This window comes from Typopeltis vanoorti, chromosome 13, assembly GCF_054136105.1.
Source record: "Typopeltis vanoorti isolate ZY-2024b chromosome 13, IOZ_Tvanoo_1.0, whole genome shotgun sequence".
In the NCBI taxonomy this organism is placed as follows: domain Eukaryota; kingdom Metazoa; phylum Arthropoda; class Arachnida; order Uropygi; family Thelyphonidae; genus Typopeltis; species Typopeltis vanoorti.
The window spans coordinates 53,049,783-53,074,178 of NC_143561.1; the positions used below are offsets into that span (position 1 = coordinate 53,049,783).

The 24,396-nt window shown below is 37.7% G+C and overlaps 2 protein-coding genes across 4 annotated transcripts in view; one reads left to right on the top strand and one right to left on the bottom strand.

Annotated features, from left to right (window-relative positions):
* The window catches only part of LOC150100155 (glucosidase 2 subunit beta-like), a 283,833-nt gene that overhangs the window by 196,340 nt on the left and 63,097 nt on the right, over nucleotides 1–24,396 (top strand). For all 3 annotated transcript variants that reach the window (XR_016549237.1, XM_090402550.1, XM_090402551.1), the window contains one exon: nucleotides 22,819–22,983. Coding sequence is in view for 2 of the 3 variants with exons in the window: in XM_090402550.1 (XP_090258676.1) it covers nucleotides 22,819–22,983 (165 nt within the window). In the remaining variant the exon portion in view is untranslated. The remainder of the gene's footprint in view (nucleotides 1–22,818; nucleotides 22,984–24,396) is intronic.
* Nucleotides 1–24,396, bottom strand: part of Cdk12 (Cyclin-dependent kinase 12) — a 585,582-nt gene that overhangs the window by 129,359 nt on the left and 431,827 nt on the right. The window contains exon 11 of the mRNA XM_090402548.1: nucleotides 22,507–22,603. The gene's annotated coding sequence lies outside the window, so the exon portion shown is untranslated. The remainder of the gene's footprint in view (nucleotides 1–22,506; nucleotides 22,604–24,396) is intronic.

Consider the following 24,396-nt stretch of genomic DNA (forward strand, 5'->3'; position numbering starts at 1 on the left):
AGCTTGTGTCCTTTGGAACTATGAAGGTAACAAGTGGAATAGCCTACAGAACTTTTACTGTACTTTACTTTGGTCCAGCTATTGTGTCTGTTCTTCTGACTCAAACTCCTGTGGCAAGTGAGTCAGAAATTATACACACTGGCATGAAGGCCTTCATCCCCCATTCTATCCTAAATATTTGTCAACTTTCCAAGTCCTAGTTCAACAGAAGGTGTACCAAAGCAGTTCAAGAAAAAAAAAAAAAAAAAAATCACAGGCGGCTTGCAACAAGAACCTCAGGTTCACATTCAACCTATGTTAAAGCATGCAGTAAATGAAAAACAACCATCAGCAAATCCACATCTGACTTCAAGAAGGCCAATAGTAGAAACTCGACTTCTATACAAATGGAAGCCATGCCCTCTAGTCCCTTGCAAAGGCTATTGGACACAACTTCTAATTCACTTGTGCTTCTACCCCTCTCTCTCTCTCTCTCATCCAGATTGCACTACTGTACCTAAAGATAAAGCTAACCTCCTGCAGAGGTGACAAAACAAATTGCTTCCTGTGATACCAGAAGCTGAGCACCATATCCTGTGATTTTTTGATAAAATTATACCAGAAAAATACTAAACAACTTGGATACTAAAAAGTCATCAGGTCTTGATGGCATCTCTCTCCCTATCAAACTATACTTAAATGTTGTTATCATGAGTTAACAATCATTTCTGTACTCTTCTATACTTAACTGACACTTATCCCAACGTGTAGAGGACAAGCATATATCCATTCGAAAGAAAGTAAAAGTCTCCCCCCTCCTTCATACTACTGAGAAATGGGCATCAGTTGAATCTCCTCTCCAAAAAAATAATCGAGAAATTCATCAATAGTCCTCTTCTCCACTACCTAGAGACCCACCAGTTAATCAGAAACTACCAATATATCTAATTGCTCTTGACATGTCCAGAGCTTTTGATCATGCTTGGCATTGAGGATAAATGGAATGTATACTCCATCCTACTCATTTGACAAGCCATACAGTTTGTCATCCCAAGCTACCATCTCTGCAACCAGTGTCTTAAATATTGATCTCTTTATTCTTCAATGAATGCCTAAAACACAATCTCTTTTCTTTTACAAAAGAGATTTCAGCTTACCTATCCTTACCCTCAGTAATAATCAGATCACCAGACAGGACTAGATCTAACTGCTTGGACTGATATTTATGTCAATCATCTCCTGGCTTAAACACATCATATCGATAGCATCCTCAGCCTCTGAAAACTAGGTATTCTCTTCTGCTCAAGATGCTTTTTTTCACCACACAGCTACTAATCACATATCCTCCCATCTTAAATACTGTTCACCTGTTGAGGGCAGTGCACCTAAAACTTCCTTAAAATTTTTTTATTTTATGCTATCCAGAGAAGAGCAATTCAGCTCATAGATTATCCCACTCTCACAGATTTACTTCAACTTCTATGTTATAAATGCACTGTTTCAACTTTGTGTCTGTTCTGCAATACTTTCATGATACAACTGGAATTTTCTAAAACAAGAGCACAGCAACACAACACAACATCCCTTTTTAGTACAACTACAAGCATATCAAAATTTGCTTCTCTTCTTTTATTCCATATGTCTCTGTCTTATGGAGAAGCCTTCCTCATGAAGTATTCCGAAACAACTACAACTCTTCATGTTGTAGTTAACTCCTTCTTTCTCAACCCTCAAATGTACTTCACACCCAGCACTGATATTCTGGGTGAGCTAAGTGTGCACCGCACACCTAGCTCAATACTTTGTAGAATAACAATATCGCCGATATTATATTTTTGCATTTATTACTGGCAAAGAGTCTTTAACAGGAATAAATGCAAAACACAATATATTAATGCTTCATGAAGAAAGCACTTTTTGGCACGTAAACATTGCATCACATTCGAGTCAATAGCCCTGGCGTGTTTTCACAAATACAGACACCTCTGAGTGCCCTTTCAAGAGACATACAGCATAGCAGGTCAAATTCTTAGTGTTCCAGTGGTTTTAAACCATCCAGAAAGCGAGGCAAGGTGTATGCTGAGACAATACCATCCAGAAATCAGTGGCTGTGATTGGTTATTGTGTTAACCAATCCAATTGAACATTGTCGTTTGAGTTGCTTTTTTTTTTGTTTTCTGAGTTTCATCTGTTTTGTGTGCTTGAAGTGTGAAATGACATTTTAGGACACTGATATAGACAAGTTTTTAATATATAATTTTCTATATAATAATTTATAACTTTTTGTGTACCAAATTTGTGTCCATATTTACAATGAGAAACAGTGTTGACGATTTACAGAATGTCCCTGTTTCTGACAGAGCTTTTGCAGATTGTATGATTATAGTCGAATGAGGTTGTACTTGTGTATAATAAGTAAGTAAAATTTGTCCTTTCAACCTTTCTTTGGTTAAATCTGGAAAACCCCCCCCCCCCACCCCCCCCCCCCCCCACCCCCCCCCCCCCCCACCCCCCCCCCCCCCCACCCCCCCCCCCCCCCACCCCCCCCCCCCCCCACCCCCCCCCCCCCCCACCCCCCCCCCCCCCCACCCCCCCCCCCCCCCACCCCCCCCCCCCCCCACCCCCCCCCCCCCCCACCCCCCCCCCCCCCCACCCCCCCCCCCCCCCACCCCCCCCCCCCCCCACCCCCCCCCCCCCCCACCCCCCCCCCCCCCCACCCCCCCCCCCCCCCACCCCCCCCCCCCCCCACCCCCCCCCCCCCCCACCCCCCCCCCCCCCCACCCCCCCCCCCCCCCACCCCCCCCCCCCCCCACCCCCCCCCCCCCCCACCCCCCCCCCCCCCCACCCCCCCCCCCCCCCACCCCCCCCCCCCCCCACCCCCCCCCCCCCCCACCCCCCCCCCCCCCCACCCCCCCCCCCCCCCACCCCCCCCCCCCCCCACCCCCCCCCCCCCCCACCCCCCCATCCCGTTATTTTAGATTTAAAATAAATATTTAAACAGGTCCTATTATTTACATCCTGTTTTAAAAAAAAAAAAAAAAAAAAATATATATATATATATATATATATATATATATATATATATATATATATTTACCTGGAATAAAAATAAGGATATATCTAGTAACATAAAAAGAACCTCCATTAATACTGGAGTAAATCATTACTTTAGATAAAATAATATGAGAACTATAGACAAGTCTATGTTTAACCTTTTCTGAACAGGTAAATTGAGATTATATGTTACAGACCAATTAGCCAATAAGGCTAAACAGGTTGACTGAGGCCTCTTTTTACCTCCTACTATCCTACTCTATCTTATATCATACTCCTCTTTTACTGTCTGCTGATCCTCAGCATGCTTTATTCTCCAAAGGCCAATGATGAGAGACATGAACTCCCATTCTACCTCAATAAAGGTCGAAACCGGTCTGGGTAGTGGCCCTTCCCTTAATGCATAACAATAGACATATCCGCAAGGAGATGTGTTTTGCATTATAGGAGATACTAGGATAGGAGTGTTGGTAGCTTGCTCCACCTTTGCAACGAGTTGCCCTGGTGTGTACCACCTTAACCCAGTCCTGAAGATACTTTCAGGCGCAAACTTTGTTTGCTCACACTTGGATAAAGGATTAAACTAAATTTATTACAGTCAAATTGATTTGAATTTTGTAGTGCAGACTGCATAAGCACACGACAACATACACCCAATCTAAATGGACATGCGACACCACTGACTTATAGGTTCTTTTGCCCTCTCATGTGTGGTGGGATCAAAATATAAAAATATGTGTGTGTGTGTGTGTGAGAGAGAGAGAGAGAGTGAGTGAGTGAGTGAGTGAATGAATGACTATAAGGAAAGTAATTGTAATGAACTGAAAACATAGCTTGAAGCAGTACCTTGACATGTGAAATTGCATGGTGAAGATTCATCTGTGTCTGGAAAGTGGTCAGAGGGTGTCTGGAAGAAGTAATATCTGACTTCATCCCTGGTGTTAGGAGAATAAATTGCATGGGATTTAAATGGATGAAATAAAAATTTTAAAGAAAATTAACTGCATAAAAAAAAATGTTGTGGATCTGCTATCAAAAGACAGGCAATTATAGCCTCAGAAGCAGCATAAAAAGCAGGTTAGGAGAGTGACAGTCTTATTTTGTGGAAAACAAAATAAGACTATGTATGATAAAAAGTTATTGGAATGGGCCAAAGAAAATCCAAGAATAAAAGAATAACTATGGAATACCTTTAATGAATGTGGATTGTAAGAAAGTGTCAGATGTACCAGAAACAACTGAGTTATAAAGTAATCACTTTAGTAAGTGTGTGCATTCCAGGTGGATCCATTCATTTTCTGAATATTGATGAGTTAGAGGTAGGTATTGAAGATGCTGCAAGAGCTTGATGCAAACACAACGGTAGAGATAGACAGGATATCAGTACTAGTGCTTCTTTAGCAATGTCCCTAACCTGGTTATTTAACTTGAGTCTAAATATGCATATAATCTCTAATGAGTAGAAGAAGGACAAGATAATTTTATTATACAAGGGTGGAGCTAGGACTGATATAATCAATTACAGACCAATCAGTATTTGGAGAGTCATGAAGGTATTGGTTATAACCTACATCCAGAGGTGAGTAAATGGCACTTAGATCCTCTATAGAGGATATAGCATGCCTTTGTTTCATGTAGGTCCAAAAGTCAAAGTGACAGCAAGGTTGAATAATGAGAATGGACATACCACAATACTATTGAACAAGGCATTTGATAGGATTCTGCATAAGAGGCTTTGTGTAAATGAAAGAGATGAGCGATAAGTATGTAAAATAAGTTGCAGCATAAATTGGACAGTGTCTGAATGAATGACAGGTATCAGAAAGTGATGTATGATTATGTTTGTCTAAGAGAAGAAGAGTAACCAGTGTTGCAACACAGGGTTTAGTGCTTGGATTGCTGCTGCCATTTAACTTATATATTAATGAGACTGGAGACTGTTTGAAAGGTAATAGCCAATTATTGTCTGATGATGCAAAGTTGGAAAGAGTGATAAGGAACAAATCTGATGGAATCCCTGCAGACTGATTTGAGTAGAATGGCTCTATGAGCAAGTGAAATTGAGTATCAGCTCAGTTTTGTTGAGATTTGCATGAGACTGCCCAAAATTTGGGAAGCTTGCATTCTTAGAACATCAGCCCAACAGCCAAGACAACTCATAGCCCACTAGGGGACATCTTTAGAACTCTAAGACCAATGCCAGTTGCTTTCTTCAGCCTCATTTGCTCGTTGTTAGTGCCTCCATGCACATATCGTAGTTCTATGTTCCCAGAAGATGGCAATGTAACATTACCAAAATACTGAAAAGTATTGATTAAAGTTTTTTAATTAATATTTTAGTATACGTTGCCATTTTCTGAAAAATTTAAAGTCATGCATGTGTAACCAATGTATAAGTTTATCTACAAGAAGAAGAAAGAGAGATTCTATGATTGAGACATCAGTTGCTGAGGGGTTTGTATAAGATTAATTCAGAGGAAATTTTACATAGAATGGAAGAAGAAGAGGCCATCCTTAGAAGTTGTATATATGAGCAAGGGGAATGTGGAGCAAGTTTGCAGGGTTTTTTACTTTGAAAGTAGTGAGTGTGTAGCATTCATTTTCCATGAGAGTGTGGTGAGTATAGAAACAGAGGTGTGATTTGATGAGAAGTGTATTTGATAGTGAGAACTACCTATGTTGATTTTTGACTCTTTTGGAGGTCTTGGGTGATAACAATAAAAATCATGGCACATTTTTAGGGCAATATTGATGTTTTAAAAATATTGATACATGAAGAATATAAGGAAGGAATAATTTTGGACATACCTTTGTAGGATGTTCCTGGTTGTCTTCTTCTTTTCTTTCTTTTTTTTTTTTTTTTTTTGAACAGCATCTGGCACATGGCAATAAACATTTATATATTACTGTGGAAGAATGACTGAAAGGAAGGGTGGGGGATGGAAATGTAGAAACAGAAAGATGTGGGAGAATTGCAGATAAGACAAAAAGGTATGTTAATTTAAAACATGGGTTTCAAGGATGGATTGTGAATTCTTTGGGAATAAGGTGAAAGATAGAAATTTTTTGGGGAAAGGAGAAGGATAAATTATGATGAAACAAGATTAGGGATGGGAGTAACAAGATGTGAGCTATTTCATCTGTGTGTCATCTTCGGAGCTCGTGGGAAAAGTAGAGGCAATGTCATGTTGGCTTATTGTTTTGGTCTTGGGTGTATCTGTGTTGTTTTCTATTGGTTGAAGTTGTGACCTTATTTTTATGTTGCAGAGCTTCCACTCTTGGAGATTATATAGGAACATTGAGTGACATAGGGACATAGGCACATCGAGTGACAAAAACTCAATAAACATTTACCGTCCCTATATAATCTCCGAGAGTTGGAAGCTCCACAACATAAAAATTAAGTCACAAGTGCACAGATTTGGTACTTGTAAAGAGGGAAAATGAACTTTCTTATCCTTACCTGCCAAGGTTCATTTCAACATCTCAATTATCCTCTATGCAACATAGAGGATAATTGGCAATTTTTGCTGTGCTACCTTTGAATTTCAAATTCCTGTCCACCATAATGCCAAGATCCCTAGCTTCCTAATCTCATCAGTTTTTTGTGACATAACTCTTCAAATACAGTATACTGTTGGAAATCTCATCACACCAAAGGGCATAACTTTATACTTAATACTGAATCAATAGCCTTTATTGTTTGCCCATATTTCCAGCTTATTCAAATAATTCTGTAACTGCTGGATATCAATAGCATCCCTGATTGCCCTGCCTATCTTTGCATTATCAGCAAACAACAGAACATCTCCTTTTATATCCTTCCTAATTGCCAGTGGGTTAAGATGATCATAAATCTAGCATATTCACACTCACTGTTTTGATGCCTGTCTGTCAACCATCCACTTATCCAAGTCAAGTATTTATATTACATACCCATATTCTCCAGTTTATGCAGCAGCCTTTTTATATGGTATCCTATCAAATGCCTTACAAAATCCAACAATATCATAGTGATGTATTCTCTTTATCCAACTCAGCCATAACATTGTAAAAATATATGAGGAAATTGCTAAAACATAACCTCTCTTTTTAAACCAATGCTGTTCCTTACAGAGTACAGCTTGTCTGTCAACCCATTTCTCTGTCTGAGTACTTATGAAATTCACTAAAATCTTAACCACCACCACTCTAGAGATACTGATAGGTCAGTAGTTAAAGACATCAGTTTTTGCACCACCTTTGTATACTGGAACTATACTGGAACTATCATACATTCTTTCCGTTCCTGTGGCATCTGATCTTAGCTCAGAGTCAAGTTACAGTTATGCAAACGTGTCAAGGAAGTCAGTTAGACTGAATATTCCATATATGCTGATATTCCATCTGTCTCTATCGCTGAATTCTTATCCAGGTTATGCAACAGCAATTCAACCTTATTCTCATGAGCCTGTCTCTTCATCCAATGTAGTAGTAGCACTGTGCACCATGTTACGTACACCTCATTGATATATCTTAATAAAGTGAGCACTCATTAACTGAATAATTTCATCAGCTTCTGACATAAGAGTAGTATCTGTATTCCATAAAGTTATTCTCTCACATTCATTATTTCTTTTTTATGACGTATTGATAAAATTCTTTTGGATTGCCTTTAGGCTGCACAGCAATTTTATTTTGTACTTGTATTTAGCACTTAAGTTAGCAATTTAGGCTGAAATATATGCAATGTTCGTGTGCTTGCTTGATAGTGCAAAGTTGGTTAGAGTGACAAAGATATGTCTGTAAGCGCTTCTGAATGCATTAGTACTTGATCGATGTCACTTCAGTACTGAATACAGCGCTATGCATAGTGGGTTGAAGAAATTGCAGAAAATACATAGATGTGATTTTATTCCAAGATGCTAATTAGGTAGTGATTATAGGGAGCTTGACTACTATGTGCAAATCATGTCCTCAGAAATCTAAGAGGATGAACAAACTGTGGAGAGGGTACAGTCAAGTAACCAAGATGATATTAGGACTGTGGAATGTACGTATATGAAGAGAGAGAGAGATTAACTGAATATGTACTACAAATTCTTTGTTGATAAGCAGGCGACAGTATAAAAGAGTTATACAAACTAACAGAAGGATTTCATAGGATGCCTGGGTCATTATTGTTGTTTTTATTATTATTACGTGACACCCTCAGGGAGTCCAAAGACTCATCAAGGGAGGGCACCTACTCTACAACTTTCCGTCTCCACCACTCAATCTACCAACTACAGCATACTGCATCATCTACACCAGTGTCATCTACTGCCCACCACCACTAGTATTTTCACAGACAATCACAAAATCCATGCCACGGCAGGATTCGAACCTGCAGCCTTTTGGCTGGAGAGCAGATACGCTAACCACTTGGCCAACCAGGCTGGAAAAATGTTCCTCTAATCGGTGACTAGATTTGGACCCAAGTCTTCCTCCATGCAGTCAAGCACCATGAGTGCAAATGTCGCTTCCACTGAGCTATTTTTATTATTATTTTTTTTTTTATGTGAATGAGAAGACTGGGCTAATGGTTAGATTGAGAAGGATCAAAATCAGTGTTCCACAGCTCAAGCATTACACTATTTTTCAAGCCACACTTGGAAAAATGTGGCTTTTCAATCAGGAAGTGGTACACTAGTAGGTGAAAAAACACCTGAGATAGGAGAGGTAAAGAACAAGTAGTCATCCCGTACACACATCAACCACTGAATTATAAACCTTTATGCAGATGTATGTAAACATCACTTACACAGTGTATATGCCACACATCATCACATATTGTAGGCAACTATTTAAGAATGCATCTGGTCAGTAATTGTCAATAGTGTTGATCATAATGGGAAAAACAAAGAATCTTTTGGAGTTCGATAAAGGGCTTATTGAGGATGCCTATCTGGTTGGAAGGCACAATTTTGAAAACAGCAGAGCTGTCTGGTTTCTAAAAAGGTGAGATATCATAGGTGTTTAATCAGTGGAAAAATAACCCACATTGCTTGTCTAAGAGGCGTAACTGTGGTACTAAGGCAATCTGCCAAGAATGAGATTGCCATCATCTGAGAAGGCTTGTATGGACAAACAGAACTTCCTGTGTGAGCCAATTAAGGCTGTTCCTGGCCCATATCTCACCAAATTATGTGCAGAGAATTGAAGAAAATCAATATTGGCAGTCTCATGCCGATATATAAAATAAAAGTTTCTAATTCAGTGGCTGGTAAGCGTAGTTAGCAAGCATGTCGTGACTAGTTTTCTTTGTGAGTAGTGTGAATTGTTGTTGGAAGCGGTGAGTGTGGTGAATAAGTGGAAGGAGCTGTCATTGGAAGTGGTGTATGTGTGTGTGTGCATCATCTGCAAAAGAATTTAAAGATAACTATGATAAGCGGTGTGTGAGGAGGAGATAATGAGTTGTTAAACTTCTGGGAAGTTTGTTCTCATATAATAATAATAATTCAAGAGATAATTTGTAATATTTCTTTACTTCAAGTTGATAACCATGGACACATAAATGGATAAGTAATCTGGGAACACCACTCTAGAGACCAAACATCGAACTTTTCTTTGGCTTTAAAAAGTAGGCTAGTGATCCTACACTAACTACTGAAATTTATCTACTACCTAAAGAGCTTCAGAAACATTCATGTCACAATGAGTAGGATTTGAATCCACACTCCATGGTTAGAGAGCAGAGCTACTATCCACTCATAACAAGGAAAGGACACTCATCCCAGATGCAACAGTTTATAACCATTTTGACTCAATGGACTTTACTGGATGACATATGGTCACTCCGTTCCTCAGTGATGTGCCACACCAGTCCTCACCAGGTGATCCTGTTATATTCTTTTCTAGAGACTTCCACTTTCTGAATACTAATCATTCTAGACATATCATCCATCCCTCTCACTGAGGATCTACCAGTCCTTCTTTTTTTCAGGTTTACCTTCTATTACTGTTTTGAGAAGTCCTTCCATCCTTTTAATGTGTCCAAAGTATTTCAGCTTTCTTCTGTCAATATAAGATGATATTAATTGATGAAAGTTGGAGATTGGTAAGTGCTGCAGAGGACATGGTCATCAGTGAGCATTTAATCAGGGTGTTTCATCCTCAGTGTGAAATCAGAAGCTCAAGTGTAGAGAACAAAATGAGAGGAGAAGAATTAATGGTAATCAAGCAAAAGGTATACGAGGAATTAAGTAAGCTAGATGTCAATAAGGCAATGTTCCAAGGAGTTAGCAGCAGCCTTGGCCTAACTGTTTAACAAGAGACTTGCAACAGCACAAGTCCCAAAGAAGTGGAAGAAAGGCAAAAATTATTCCTTCTTTATTGGCCGATCTGTATATCTGGAGTTGTATTTAAGGTATTGGTGAGGTTGGTGAAAGAAAGGATATAAAAGTGGGTTGATAACAGTGGTATTCTTTGTGCTTGTCAGCCTGCATTTGTTAAAGGGAGGTCATGCTGTACCAACTTCATTATGCACTATAACAAGGTGACAACTATACTGTACATGGGAGATGCATATACAAATTTTGCAAAGGCTTTTGATAGATTGCCACACCACAAGTTGGTCACTAAATTGAAGGAGATGGATTGGAAAAGAAACTAGTGAGATGGATAGGTGACTGGCTATCAATAAGGTATTAGCAAGTTGTTTATGGGGGGGGGGCACTATGTTGAGAGAGGAAAGACACTAGTGGTGTGCGGCAGGGTTTTGTTTTTAACTATTGTTATTTAATTTGTATATTAATGATATCTGGGTAGGTTTAACTGGTCAGCCAAGAATATAATTTCTTGGCATCTTTAATTTATGGTGATACACAACTATTTGCAGATGATGCCAAACTGGGGAGAGTGATGAAGAATCAAGTATATATTATGGCCTTACAGGAAAACTTGGATTATCAGTGGGCAACATGGAACTGTCAATTCAATGTTGCAAAGTGTAAGGATCTGAAATTTAGCAGGCAACAATGGGATGCAAGTATACACTTAGTGGGGAAATGTTAAAGGAAGTTGAGGAGATAAGAGACCTTGGTGGAGGAGGTGGACAAGGATCTGAAGTTCAGAAGTCACATTGTACACAAGATGTGAAGACATCACATCAGATTATGGCAATGATGCAGAGGAACTTGTAACAGTAAAGAGGTTCTGGTTCCATTGTATAGGACCTTGATCAGGTCTCATATGGATTACTATGCACAAATGAGGATATATATTGGAAAGGGTTCAGAGAAGACTGACAAGGTCGTAACTGGCCTTTGGAATGTGGGATATGAGGATAGATTGAGGGAATGCAGTTTACAAAACCATGTGAATAGAAGGAAGAGAGGGGATAGGACTGAGACATTTAAATTGGTAAAGGGTTGTTACCAGGTTAATGTGGAAGAAATTTTTCTTAGAATGGGAGAAGGCAGTAGAAAAATGGGACATCTTACCTGGAAGCTGTATAAGGAGGGGGCGAGTAGGGACATAAGGAGCAGGTTCTTTGTAGAGAGAGTGGTTGGTGAGTGGAATGCATTGCCTGACACTGTAGTGAATGCAGATACACTGAATAAGGATCGAATACATTAAGGCATGGTTTGACGGGTAACAATGTTTGCCTCCCATGATAAGTATTTTGACTCCATGGAGATCTGGTGTTAATAATAATAATATCCTTAAGGAGCCGTAAAGGTTTTGCCAATCCTTTCTAGCACTCATCCATCTGTCTGCCTTTCAGTATATATCTTCAACAGCCCTCTGTAACACCACATTTCAAAATGCAGCTATCCTTTTCCTATCAGACTTCTTTAGGTTCCAAGTCTCACAGGTCACTGTTGGAAAAACAGCTACATCCAGAATCTTCAGCATTGTTCATGTGAAGATAGATCCATCATTCCAGATTTTACACAAGTCTGACTGTAGTTTCAGCCATTCCTTATCTTCTTCTGATGTTTTCTGAACAGCAATTCTTTGCATCAGTGTGATTCCATATACACTCATATTTGCTGACTTCCTCAATTCTTTCTCAATTAAGATATACTTGTTTCATCTTTCCTGTCTATGTTTCCTTTGAGAACCATAATCTTTGTCTTGCTAGGATTGAGTTGAAATCTTCTATTCTTACTGATCTCATTAATTTTGTCAAGGATTTATCCTAGTTCTTTCTTATTATTATAACCATGTACTGCATCATCAGAATACCTCAGATTACTGATCCTTCTTCCACCCATCCTAATTCTTAAGTTCATCCAATGCTACATGCATGATGTCCTCAGCATGTAGCAGGTGAGGTTTATATAGAACAGTAAAAAATCACAAAAAGTAAAAGTATTTCTTGCATTGTATGTATGAAATGATTAATGTACTGTTTGAAGAAACAGCCTTAATAAAAATTAAAAATCAAGAGGTTATTTATTACTTGAAGGGTTTGCATCATTTGAATGTAGCAATAAACATAAACATTTTGAGGAAAATGGATAATTTTCAATTTATATCATACAAAATGACTAGTTACAGTTATGGTGCTCTTTGCACTTATTAATGTCATTTTTATTGTAGCAGTAATTTTCTCTTTTATCATTATTCATTTCGCAACAAGATCCTGAACTTTAGCATTTGGTAAAATGGGAGCAAGAATTTTAAAGAAAGAGGGGCAAGGAATTAAAAATTAATTCATTGATTTATATTGTTTTTTCAAGATGTAATAAATTATTTTTTCTGTATGTTGTTTCCTATTTGTAATTTATATACAGGTACACCACTGACTTTGATGCATTCTTGGTTCCAAAGCCCTGATGGACCAATGGAGGTCAAATTATCATAATTTGTTAATACACCTCTAACCCACTAATCATATCTCCCTTCATTGTTCATTGATGCACTTAAGTGATTAAATGAAAGTACAAATGATACACTACAAATTTATTAATATCAGTGAAAAAGGTTACTAATTAAACAGGTATCAAAAGTGAATTAAATGATTTAATGAAATACATATATTAGTACAAGAAGAAGAAATGATACAGGTTTATCATCAGAGTATAGTATAAATGAAAGCACTTTTATTAACTGCTATACTTGTAGAGAATGTTATATTAGTACTATAACTAAAGTGGCAAAATTTAGAATTTTACTTGGATTTAGAGCTAATAGTTCTGGAAGTTGAAGGCTGTCAGTATTACTACCTGTTTCGTAGCTAACTGATTCATCATAGATCTGTGATGTTGAAGGGGGATATATCTGCAGTATTTTGAAGCCACAGAATTATCAGATGTAGGCCTACTGCTCTGACACACATTCTTCTTGGTTATGTTTTTAAACATATAATCTAAGCAAAGTTGTTTAAATGTGCTGTTGTTGTTTAATGTAATCTGTGTGATTTCTCATAGATTAAATGACAATTCATTAGCCTCTTGTTCCATCACAAATGTCTATTGGTCTAGCATTTTGATTAATTTTAGAGGGCGAGGTTATATTCGGACATGTTACGAGGTAGCAGCAAAAAAAGGATAAGTTTTTGTTATTATTTATTGTAGTTTTTACTTTAAATTATGAGGAATCGAAACTAGATACAATGTATAGTTTGTGGGTAATTTGCAGTTGGAGAATTTGTACGTAAACGTAATATTTCAGTAGAGTTTGTAGTATTCTTTGTGCAGTGTTTAAATAATGGCAGCAGCCACAGCTCAGTTTGCCAATGGCTTATCACCAAGTCCACTCCCATTTAAGGACTGCATTTTACACAGCATTCTATGGAATTTTGTAGTATGCAATGCTCGCAGCATATATGCATCATGGCAGTTAGAAATGTGGCAGGTGATAGATCGGGGAGTACATGTCTGCGGAAAATGTAGAAAATGAGAAGAATTTTGTGATTTCAAAATTAGCATAATGAACCTCAGCAGAGTTTTGTCAGAAATAGGTGAATACCAACCGCGAAAGATGAGTAGCATGATTGAGGGTGAGGAAAACAAGCAGAATGTGAATGAAAAAATAAAAGTAGGAATGTAGCAAGTTTGAAACATCATGAAGTTTTTGAAGATGGTATTAATTGTGAGCAGTGCTTTTTTTTCTGGCGGCACGCAGTACTGGCACCTTTTTTCTTAAGTTTTTTAAAAATTTGTGATTTATTGACATCAAAATGTATTATAAATATTCTGTTAGGTGCTACTGCGTTCACGAATTGAATTTTCAGTTTTGATTACTCATAAGTTGGTACCCTGCTTTCCTGTTTCATAGGTTGGTACATAACTGGAAACAGGAAGTTGTGTTCACTTCCGATTGCTTCCAATATCGGTTTATCAATTCTATATTCACTCTGCAATAGGCAGGTGTTCACATGAGTTTTGAATTAATCTAAGTTAAATCAGTGCAATCATTGTTCAAAATGAGTAAAATAAGTAGTTACTTTATGCCAATGAGAAAAAAAGTAAGGCCAAAGAAGAAGAAATTGTTGAATCTACTTGTGATCTTGTAAAACAGAAAACCAGCACCAAAAATATACTTGGTGAAGAGGATCACGAAACCAAGATGAAGATCCACGTGGTCAAATGGAAGCAGCTTCTGATAATAATTGGCCTGAATGTTGGACATTTTGCAGAAAAATGACTTCTGTGAGAGAAACGAGTGGCTGTATGTCAAGAATAAAATGTTGGGCTGCAAAGCTTGTTGTGATGTCGGAAGTCTTGTTGTCGATAAACACATGGGAACAAAAGTTTCAGCGGAGTGGTCAAATGGTAAAATCAGTCATTTTGGAGAATCTTGCAAACAACAGTTAATGTCATTAAGAAAAAAGATCATAAGGAGAGTGCAGCGCACAAAGCATGCCAACAAATCGAGACGACGAGGGTATATCGGAGGATATGTTAAAAGTGTGGAAGTTGCTGTAATAACATCTTCATGGTGAGTGCCGACACCTTTTTTTCAGTATAAATATACTTTTTTTTCCAGAAAAAAAGCACTGGTGAGGATGAATGTAAAGCAAGATTAAATAGCTTGCAGAGAGAGAGAGAGAGAGAGACAGATGCACTGAAAGAAGAAGTGGAATGTATCAGGAATGATTTGAGAAGCATGAAAGACAAGATTGGTTGACTGGAAAGAATGAATGCAAAGCAAATGAGTGAGAGAGAGAGAGAGAGAGAGAGAGAGAGAGATATGGGAATGATAGAGGGGAGAGAATAGGAGAACCAGTAAAAGAAAGGGAACGAGAGAAAGGTGAGACAGTACTGGAACCAGGGATAGCGAGAGAAGACCAGATGACAGGTAAGTGGGGAAACAAAGAAAGAAAAGTGTTAGAGGAGAGAGATTGAGGGATGCAGGGGAGAGCAGGGAAGAAACAGAGTAGTAAGAGGTGTATGTTGTATGGAGACTCGATGACCCATGGCATACAAGACAGAATGTTAGAGGAGTGTTTGTCTGAAAGAACAATAGATAGTGTGACTATGGCAATTAAGCAGGTGTAAAGGTGGATGAGATCATTATGATGGATGGTGGGCATGAATGACTTGAGAGACAGTGTGAATCAAGTGGCAGGAGATCTGAGGTTCGTGCTTGAGGTTGTATGGAAGAAGAAGACTGAGAGAGGAAAGAGAGTGAGTGTGTTGCACAGGTATGATAATGCAGAGCTGTGAGGAAAATCATCAATAACACAGTCCAACACAATTTTTGCGGACTTTTATATGAGACTTGTTTTTTACTAATTTGGGTGCGCTGATTTCAAATATCAAACACATTTTTCTCTATCACGTCAGGTTTTTCCTCTATGGCATTTTCTTTTTGCTAATTTGTAAGTTTTTGATAGTTTTAAGGAGGCAGTACTATTTAGAGGATCAAAAAAATCGATTTTTTAATATTATTTTCTAAAAGTATGTACTTTTAAAAATCTGTTCCTAACTTTTTATCAAGAAATTCGAAAAATTCCCGAAGATGTAGCCTATTATTCAAAGCGGCCTCAGATCAGAATCGGAGCGCTCACCGCTCTCACTTGTTAGTAAACGAATAAATGCGTAAGAACTTGCAACAGCACATACTGGTGCTTTGAATGAGAGAGAGGCCGATAATTAGATACATAACTACTTAACAATATTCATTCAAAATTACAATGCAAGAATATTTATAAAAAAATAACAATTTTACTTACACATGAGTTTCAGGGAATAAATTTTTGTTTGTAGCAATTTTTGCTGTGTTCTGTTTTGGCAATCCCTTTGAATACTCCAACAGTAGTCGGCCATCATGTGAGAATCCCATCTTCCTTGGCACCGATCTTCCATAGTTTTTAAGTCTTGATGAAATCTTTCGCCTTGTTCATTGCTTACAGTACCTAAATTCTCCGGAAATCTATCAAGATGACTGTATAGGAAATGAAGCTTTATGCTCATGTTGCAACCTAGGCGCTGGAAATTTTCAAGCATTGTTTCCACTAGATCTTTGTAATTGCACGCTTTTTTGTTTCCAAGAAAATTATTCGCAACCATTGTAAATGAAGTCCAGGCCTCTTTCTCAATTTCATTCATAGAGTTGATGAAATTTTGGTCTCTCATTAAAGTTCTAATTTGCGGTCCATCAAATACACCGGCTTTAATTTTTTCATAACTAAGTCATGGAAATTTTTCACATATGTATTGGAAACAGCCACCTTGTAAATCTAAAACTTTAACATACTGCTTCATAAGACCTAGTTTGATGTGTAGAGGTGGAAAAATGATTTTTTCTCTGTCGATTAAAGGTTGATTTATAACATTCTGTTCTCCAACATTTAAGGATATTCTAAGAGGCCAATGTTTCTGACTCCAGTGTTGGTTTCTGCTCGACTATCTCAGAAGCATAGAAAACACGGAAACTTTGTATATCCTCTTTGAAAGCCAAGTAAAAAGTTCACCATTTTAAGATCCACACAGATGATCCAGTTATGGTCTGTATATTTTAATAACTTCAGAACCTTTTTAATGTCCTCATATGTTTCCTTTAAGTGGACTGAATAGCCAATAGGAATTGAGCCATATACATTCCCATTGTGTAGTAAGACACACTCGAGACTTCTGCTTGAACTGTCGATAAATAAACGCCACTCATTTGGATGATATTGTACAACACTCATTTCAGTTAGTAAACCTGACACATTGTTACAGTAAACAAACCCACACTCATGTTTAAAATATTGTACAAGATTACTTTCCCTGCTACGATAAAAGGTTATCTTCGTATCTTGCTCCAGTAAGTTTTTTCATTTAATCTTGAAGCTAACAATTCCGATGATTCCTTTGATAGGCCCAAATCTCTTACTAAGTCATTCAATTCCGCTTGAATAAAACATTGTGATCAGGAACTAGAAATTAAATTTTCATTGTCTAAATTAACACCCGGGTCTTGCTCCTCAAGAACATCTGGCATATCCCGATCATGCTCGTTCTCAAGTAAAGGAAGTCCTTTATAAATTGGCACAGCTATTTCATTGGAATGAGCAACTGGCCGAATTGCTGAGTCGAGATTTGGATACACAATTTTTTCTTATTCTTCTTATTATAACCAGAAGTCTGAACTAAACAAAAATATCAATCATCTACGTGATTTTTCAGTTCACGCCAAATCATTGGAATGCCAAAAGCTAATTTTTGGCGTTTTCCCTTGCTCCACTGTCGTAAATTTTCTACACATGACTTACACACTTTATTTGGAGCCCATGACTTGTCCTGATCTGCAATTTTTACATCAAAGTATGCAAAGTACACTTTCTTAACGAAATCAGTGATATTTGTCCTTTGACTGGGAACAGTAAAGCTGCCACAAATGTAGCAGAAGGAATCTACACTATTGACACAATTTCGAGTAGTAGACATGATGTATTTTCTTCACTGCCGACTAACATGCAATTAACAAGACAAAAAAACCAGAGACTTTATTGAAACATTATAAGTGCTCATTATACTTCCACGGTCGATTAATGATTGACTGATTTCGATCGTTCTTTGTCTGCTATGACGCATATAGCATTCATTTGTTTTAAGCAGTTCTCATCGCCTACTTTTCATCACCTAAATGTATTAGGTCGGTTATCAGCCTCTCTTGCATTCAAAGCGCCAGTACATGCCATTGCAGGTTCTTACGCATTTATTCGTTTACTAACAAGCGAGAGCGGTGAGTGCTACGATTCTGATCTGCGCACTGCTTTGAATAATAGGCTAAATCTTTGGGAATTTTTTGAATTTCTTGATAAAAAGTTAGGAACAGATTTTTAAAAATACATACTTTCAGAAAATAATATTAAAAAATCGATTTTTTTGATCCTCTAAATAGTACTGCCTCCTTAAAACTATCAAAAACTTACAAATTAGCAAAAAGAAAATGCCATAGAGGAAAAACCTGACATGATAGAGAAAAATGGGTTTGATATTTGAAACCAGCGCACCCAAATTAGTAAAAAACAAGTGTCAGATCATAATCAGCAGAAAAACATTTTTTTTTTTGTTAGCCAGTGTAATGAATAGTATAATAGCCAGAGTGTGTTGAAAGAGAGACTTGGATTATGTGGATGCTTGGAGGGCATCTGGAGAGAATGATCTCTGAGACATGGTTGACAGAAAATATGATATACTGAAAGGAATAGAAGTAGCAGGGTGTGTGTTGCATTTTTTGACAGGATAAGAAGGGCAAACATAGTGGTGGAGTACTGCTTATGATAAGTGATGACTTATGTCCTCTTGTGGGGGATTTGGAGGGCAATGAAACTAATGGTTTTAAAAGAACAGGATATTTAGTGGGGTGTTGCTATAAGCCAGGGAGCACAGAGGGTGAAGAGGAGGAAATGTTTAGGTAGTTGAGCTTGGCAAGTACAAAAAGAATGATTGTTATGGGAGATTTTAACTACAGCAGTATAAAGTGGAAGAGGAAACTGGATGTAGTCGTAAGGGAAGGGAATTTCTGGAATTCTTGAGGAACAAATGCCTTACACAACATGTAATAAAAGGAATATGAGGTTCAAGAGTTTTAGATTTGGTGATACCTTCAGATCTGATTATAACTGAGATTGCATCTCTTCTCCTCCCCAGTGTGAGAGTGACCATGTGGTTTTGACATGCAGGAGAATCAAAGAGAAAGGAACATATGTGGAAGTACAAGACAGGTGATTATAATAGTCTTAGATATCAGCTTGGGACAATTCCATAGATGGGAGAATTGGAAGGGTGAGATATCATCAGTGCTTGGGAACTTGTCAAGGAATATTTATTATTCCTTCACAAATTAGCAGCAATAGCAAGTTGTATACTAGGAGTGAAGAAGAAAAACACAATTTGGTGTAAAGTGGATGAAAATCAATATCAAATGGGAACTGGAGGTAAAAAGAGGTTATGGAAGAGATATAAGGAGAGGGGTAGAGAGCAGAGGCATGACGAATATAAGACTCAGGCCAAGAGAGTGACTAGTATGATAAGGAAAGCAAAGCTGGATATGGGAAGAGACTGGACCTGAGATCCAAAGAAAATCCTAAGGAATTCTTTCTTTATGTGGCCAGTAGGAAGAGAAATTATTATTATGCAACACTTTCAGGGAGTCCAAAGACTCATCGAGGGAGGGCATCTACTCTACAACTCTCTGTCTCTACCACAACTACCTTCATCATCTACACCAACACCATCTACTGCCGACCACCACCACCACCACCAGTATTTTCACAAACATCCGTGAAAATCCCGGCGGGATTTGAACCTGCAGCCGTTTGGTTGGAGAGTGGATACCTTAGCCACTCAGCCAACCAAGCCAGCAATGATATTGTTGGATAAAAATAGGAATAGAGTGACTGATGCAAAGGATATAGTGAAGTTGTTCAATGCACTTTATTGGGACATTCCATCCTGTTGAAGTAGGTTTTAATACTAGAGGGATAGGACAGGTAAGGGATTTAGAAGTGCAAGAAGAGAGTGTGTTTCAAATACTGAGTACTCTGGATGTCAATAAAGCAATACAATTGGATGGGATTTCACCACAGGTTTTGAGAGAATGTGCTAAAGAACTGATAGCTCCATTGACCTAGATCTTCAATGCAAGTCTGGCGATGCAAAAGTTGTGCAAAGAGGTAAGATAGTGTCATTGCATAAGGGTGGTAGCAGACTTGAAGTGTCAAACTATAGACCAGATTATATTTCATCAGTAGCTGTTAAGATCTTGGAGAAATTAGAGAGGGATCATTTTCAGCATTAGGCAGATGATAGTAATGCTATGAGAGTGAGCATTGATCTATTAAGGAGATGGGGCTCTTGTTTTAGTAATTTGATTGCATTTTATAATAAAGTGACAAGAGCAGTTGATGAGGGAAAGGTATATTATCCTGCCATTTTTTTTTGGAGTGTACAAAGGCACTTGATGGGTTACCATATGATAAGCTGATATTTAAGTTGCAGCACATGGGTTTAGATGTCAGGTTAGTGAAATGAATTCAGGATTAGTTATCTGATAGATATCGAAGAGTTGTGTATAAGGGAATGGTATCAAGGAAGCAGAAGGTTACAAGTGGGGGTCTCACAGGGCTCAGTACGGGGTCCTGTATTATTTAACCTTTATATCAGTGACATTTTCAGTGGATTGTAGGAGGATTTTCAGTTGTTTGCAGATGATGTGAAGCTGGGAAGGGTTATTAGTAATAGTGCAGATGTGGTAGCACTGCAAGAAGATTTGAATAAACTGGACAAATGGGTAAATGAATGGGATGTCAATTTAATTCAGCTAAATGTAAAGTTTTGAAGTTTGGGATACGTCGATGGAAGTCTGCATACTCTGTTGGAGGAACTGTACTGGAGAAAGTAGGTATGACAAGAGATCTGGGGATGATGATTGATAGAAGCCTGAAATTCAGAGAACATGTTGTAAAGGTGGTGAAGATAACCCAGAGAACTGCTGCAATACCAAGAAGGATGCTGACCTGCAGGGATAAATGAGTTGTCATTCCATTATATAAAGTCCTGATCAGACCACACCTAGACTATTTGCTCAAATTTGGTTCCCAGGATTTGAAGATGATAAATTAACCCTGGAAGGAGAGCAGAGGCAGATAATAAAGATGATATCAGAACTGTATGATGTTAGTTATGAGGATTGGTTGAAGGAATGTGGACTGCAGAGTTTGGTAGACAGAAGGAGAGATATGATTGAGACTTTTAAACTGTTGAGAGGTAGTTACAGGGTTGACACTGGGGAGTGCTTTCATTTGATAATGAGAAAAGGAGCAAGGACAAGCGGGCAATCTCTGGAAGTTACAAAAGGAAGTTGTGAGCAAGAAGGTAAGGAGTGGTTTCTTTGCATGGAGGGTGATTGAACCATGGAATGCAATGCATGATAGAGTGGTAAGAGCAAGAACAGTCAATGGGTTCAAAGAGTGGTATGATAGATTATGTTTTCTAGGGTGGGATTTCCATGATGAGTCTTGTGACTCCTCATGGAAGTGTAACTAGTGTGACTCCCATGGAGGTCTGAATCATCATCATCATAATAATGATTCAACTGTCAATTCAATCAAACCTTGTCAATGGTAAATCTTTTGGTGTACTCAAGCAACTCATGAACAACTTCATTCTCCTTTCATACAAGAAATCCTGTAAGGCCACTACTGATATTTTCATCAGGAAAATGATCAAATGTCAATTGGCTAAAACATATGCCAGCATTCTTTGGTCCTGATGCTTGTACTTTCTTCTATACAGTAGCAACAAATCAAAGTATTTCTTTCTTTCTTGTTAAATTCTTCAATAAGTCTCTCCACTGCTTCATCAGCATTTATAATATCTAAGAAACATTTCATGAAAAGTGAGTGATATTTAGCTCTCAGAGAGCTTAATATTCTTTGGTCTTGGATAAGGGATGGATAGTTTGGTGGTTAATACACTACTGCGTAAAAATATTTCTTACACAGAAGTTCAGCTCTGGGATGAACTGAAGTTGCCTAGAATTTTGCAACTTCTGGTAGACCTACAGGTATGCAGTGCTTGGGGGGGGGGGTTGAACATAATCTTGTGGTAATCTAGCCATGGTCATTTATCTGTATGGTATATTACAAAATAAATTTTAACACTTTTCAAGGCCTAGGCATTTAGGTCAACTGTAAGCAAAATAAACTAAGAATCGCTGCCAGCAACTGCATAAGTAAACAATGAAGTGAATGTGCACAATATGCAATGCTGTCCATAGCATCTCAGTGAATATCAAGTGTGCTTGCATAATTTTATCCAGACTAAAGGAGTTGCTGCACTATCCATTGCTGGAAAGTTGGTGGTGTATCTGTAATAATCATTTTACTCATATGTATGCAGCCAGTAACATGCTATATGTTTTGCATTCTCTAGTATGTGGGATTAATTTTAAAAAATAAAATAAAATAATTAATTTGTCTAAATATGTCATGGCTACCTCAACTGCACTTTAAAGTCTGTAATAATAATATGCTTCAAAGTATTTAGATGTTTCTGTTCAACTTACTGTCTTTTGCTTTATTTTTACCCTAGCCTCAAAGAGCTTCTAAGACCATTATCACTGCCTTTCTGTTGTTTCTCCATTTTGAGTGGGCTTAATTGCTCTGAAATATGACAATATAATATGTAATTAACATTTTTGCAGAAGAATAAACATGTCATTTTGCAAACTGCTACTACCACTACTACTAATAATAAAACTGGGAAACATCTGATAAGCATAAAGAATTCTAAAGCACAGCTTTAAAATTTTTTGAAACCTTATTTCTGAAAATCCTTAGATTAAAGCAAAGCTTTTTTCCTCCCTATTTTTATATAGAGATATTGAATCCACTCAAGATGCTGATTATGGAACAGAAAATGAATTCTTCATTTTAAAGGGACAATGCTTTGACTTCACAGATATGGAATATTCTTATACTTTCTGCCCATTTAATCAAGTGCTTCAGTACCCAAAAGTTGGAGGAACAGAGACTGTATTAGGGTATGTGAATGCATAACATTTATTTTAAAATTTAATTTTCATCCAGAAAATTGGAATATTATCTATAATAAGTAACATAATATGTTTATATGCATTCTTTTAAAGACAAGAATTATATTTATTAACTGTGGAATTCTCTCCCCCCCCCCCCCAGCTGAGTAATACACAGGGAACTTAGCAGATTCAGAGATTTGGTTACAGAAAACTCAACTACATACAGAAATGAAATACCACCACTGGAAGGAGATTGTTTTGGTATTCCAGTGGAGATTGGTTTATTGTTTATTTTTTCCTTTACAGAGACTGAAGTCTTATAAATATGAAAATAAACTTCGGGACAAATTTCAAGTAGAGCTCATGAGCTCTACTTGAAATAGGGCTCATGTGAGCAAATCTCAAAATGGAATGTTGAACAATTAGACTTACTTGAACCTATTTTCCAACAGAAGATTCTATTAAAGAAAAATAGATTTTTTTGAGATCTTAACAGCAGAGAAGATATTAAATAGCAGACATATAGACATGTTTATGGAAAATTTGGAAAAAAATGAAAAAGATAATAATAATGATAAATAGCTGTTGGATGCTTCTTCAGGATATCTAATAGTCAACATAAAAATTTGAAAAAATTCACATGGAAAGAAGACACAAGAATAAGAAAAAACTCTTATTAATTGTGTTATTGTTGACAGTGATATTTTCATACTTGTTCAGGACAAAAGAGTATGCAGGAGATCATATTGAAAAAAAATGTATGAAAGTTTTAAAAGGATGCAGAGTTGGGTAGCTTTCAGAGATACTCAGATATTTCAAGATAAGCTTTCAGAGACATGGCATAAGGACAACTGCTGTACAGGATAAAGTTGAGATATATCATGAGTAGTTCATAAAGGTCTTTCATCCTTGTGAATGTGACATCATGGAGAATTTGAGAGCAGTGGATGATGAGGAGGAGAGAATGACTGTGAGTGAATAAAGAAGTATATGGGGAAGTACATAAGCAAACTTGATATTAATAAGGCTGTGGGCTTTGATAATATATCACCGTGTATTTTGAAGGAATGTGCCATGGAGTTGACATCTGCCTTGACGTATTTGTTTAATATGAGTCTTACATTTGGTCAAGTTCCAAAGGAGTGGAAGGAAGGCAAGATTTTACTGCTTCATAAAGGAGGTCACAGTATGCAGAGGTGATTGGCTGCAGACTCAGGCAACAAATTATAAGCCAATCTGTATGTATGTATGTGTCAGGTGTTGTACTTAAAGTGTTGGAGAAGTTGGCAAGAATCAAGATCCAGAACTGGGACGACAACAATGGTGTTATCTTTGATAGACAGCATGAGTTTGCTAACGGGAGGTCATGTTTTAGTAAAGTGACAGCAGCATTGGATGTGGGAGATGAATACAGTAGTA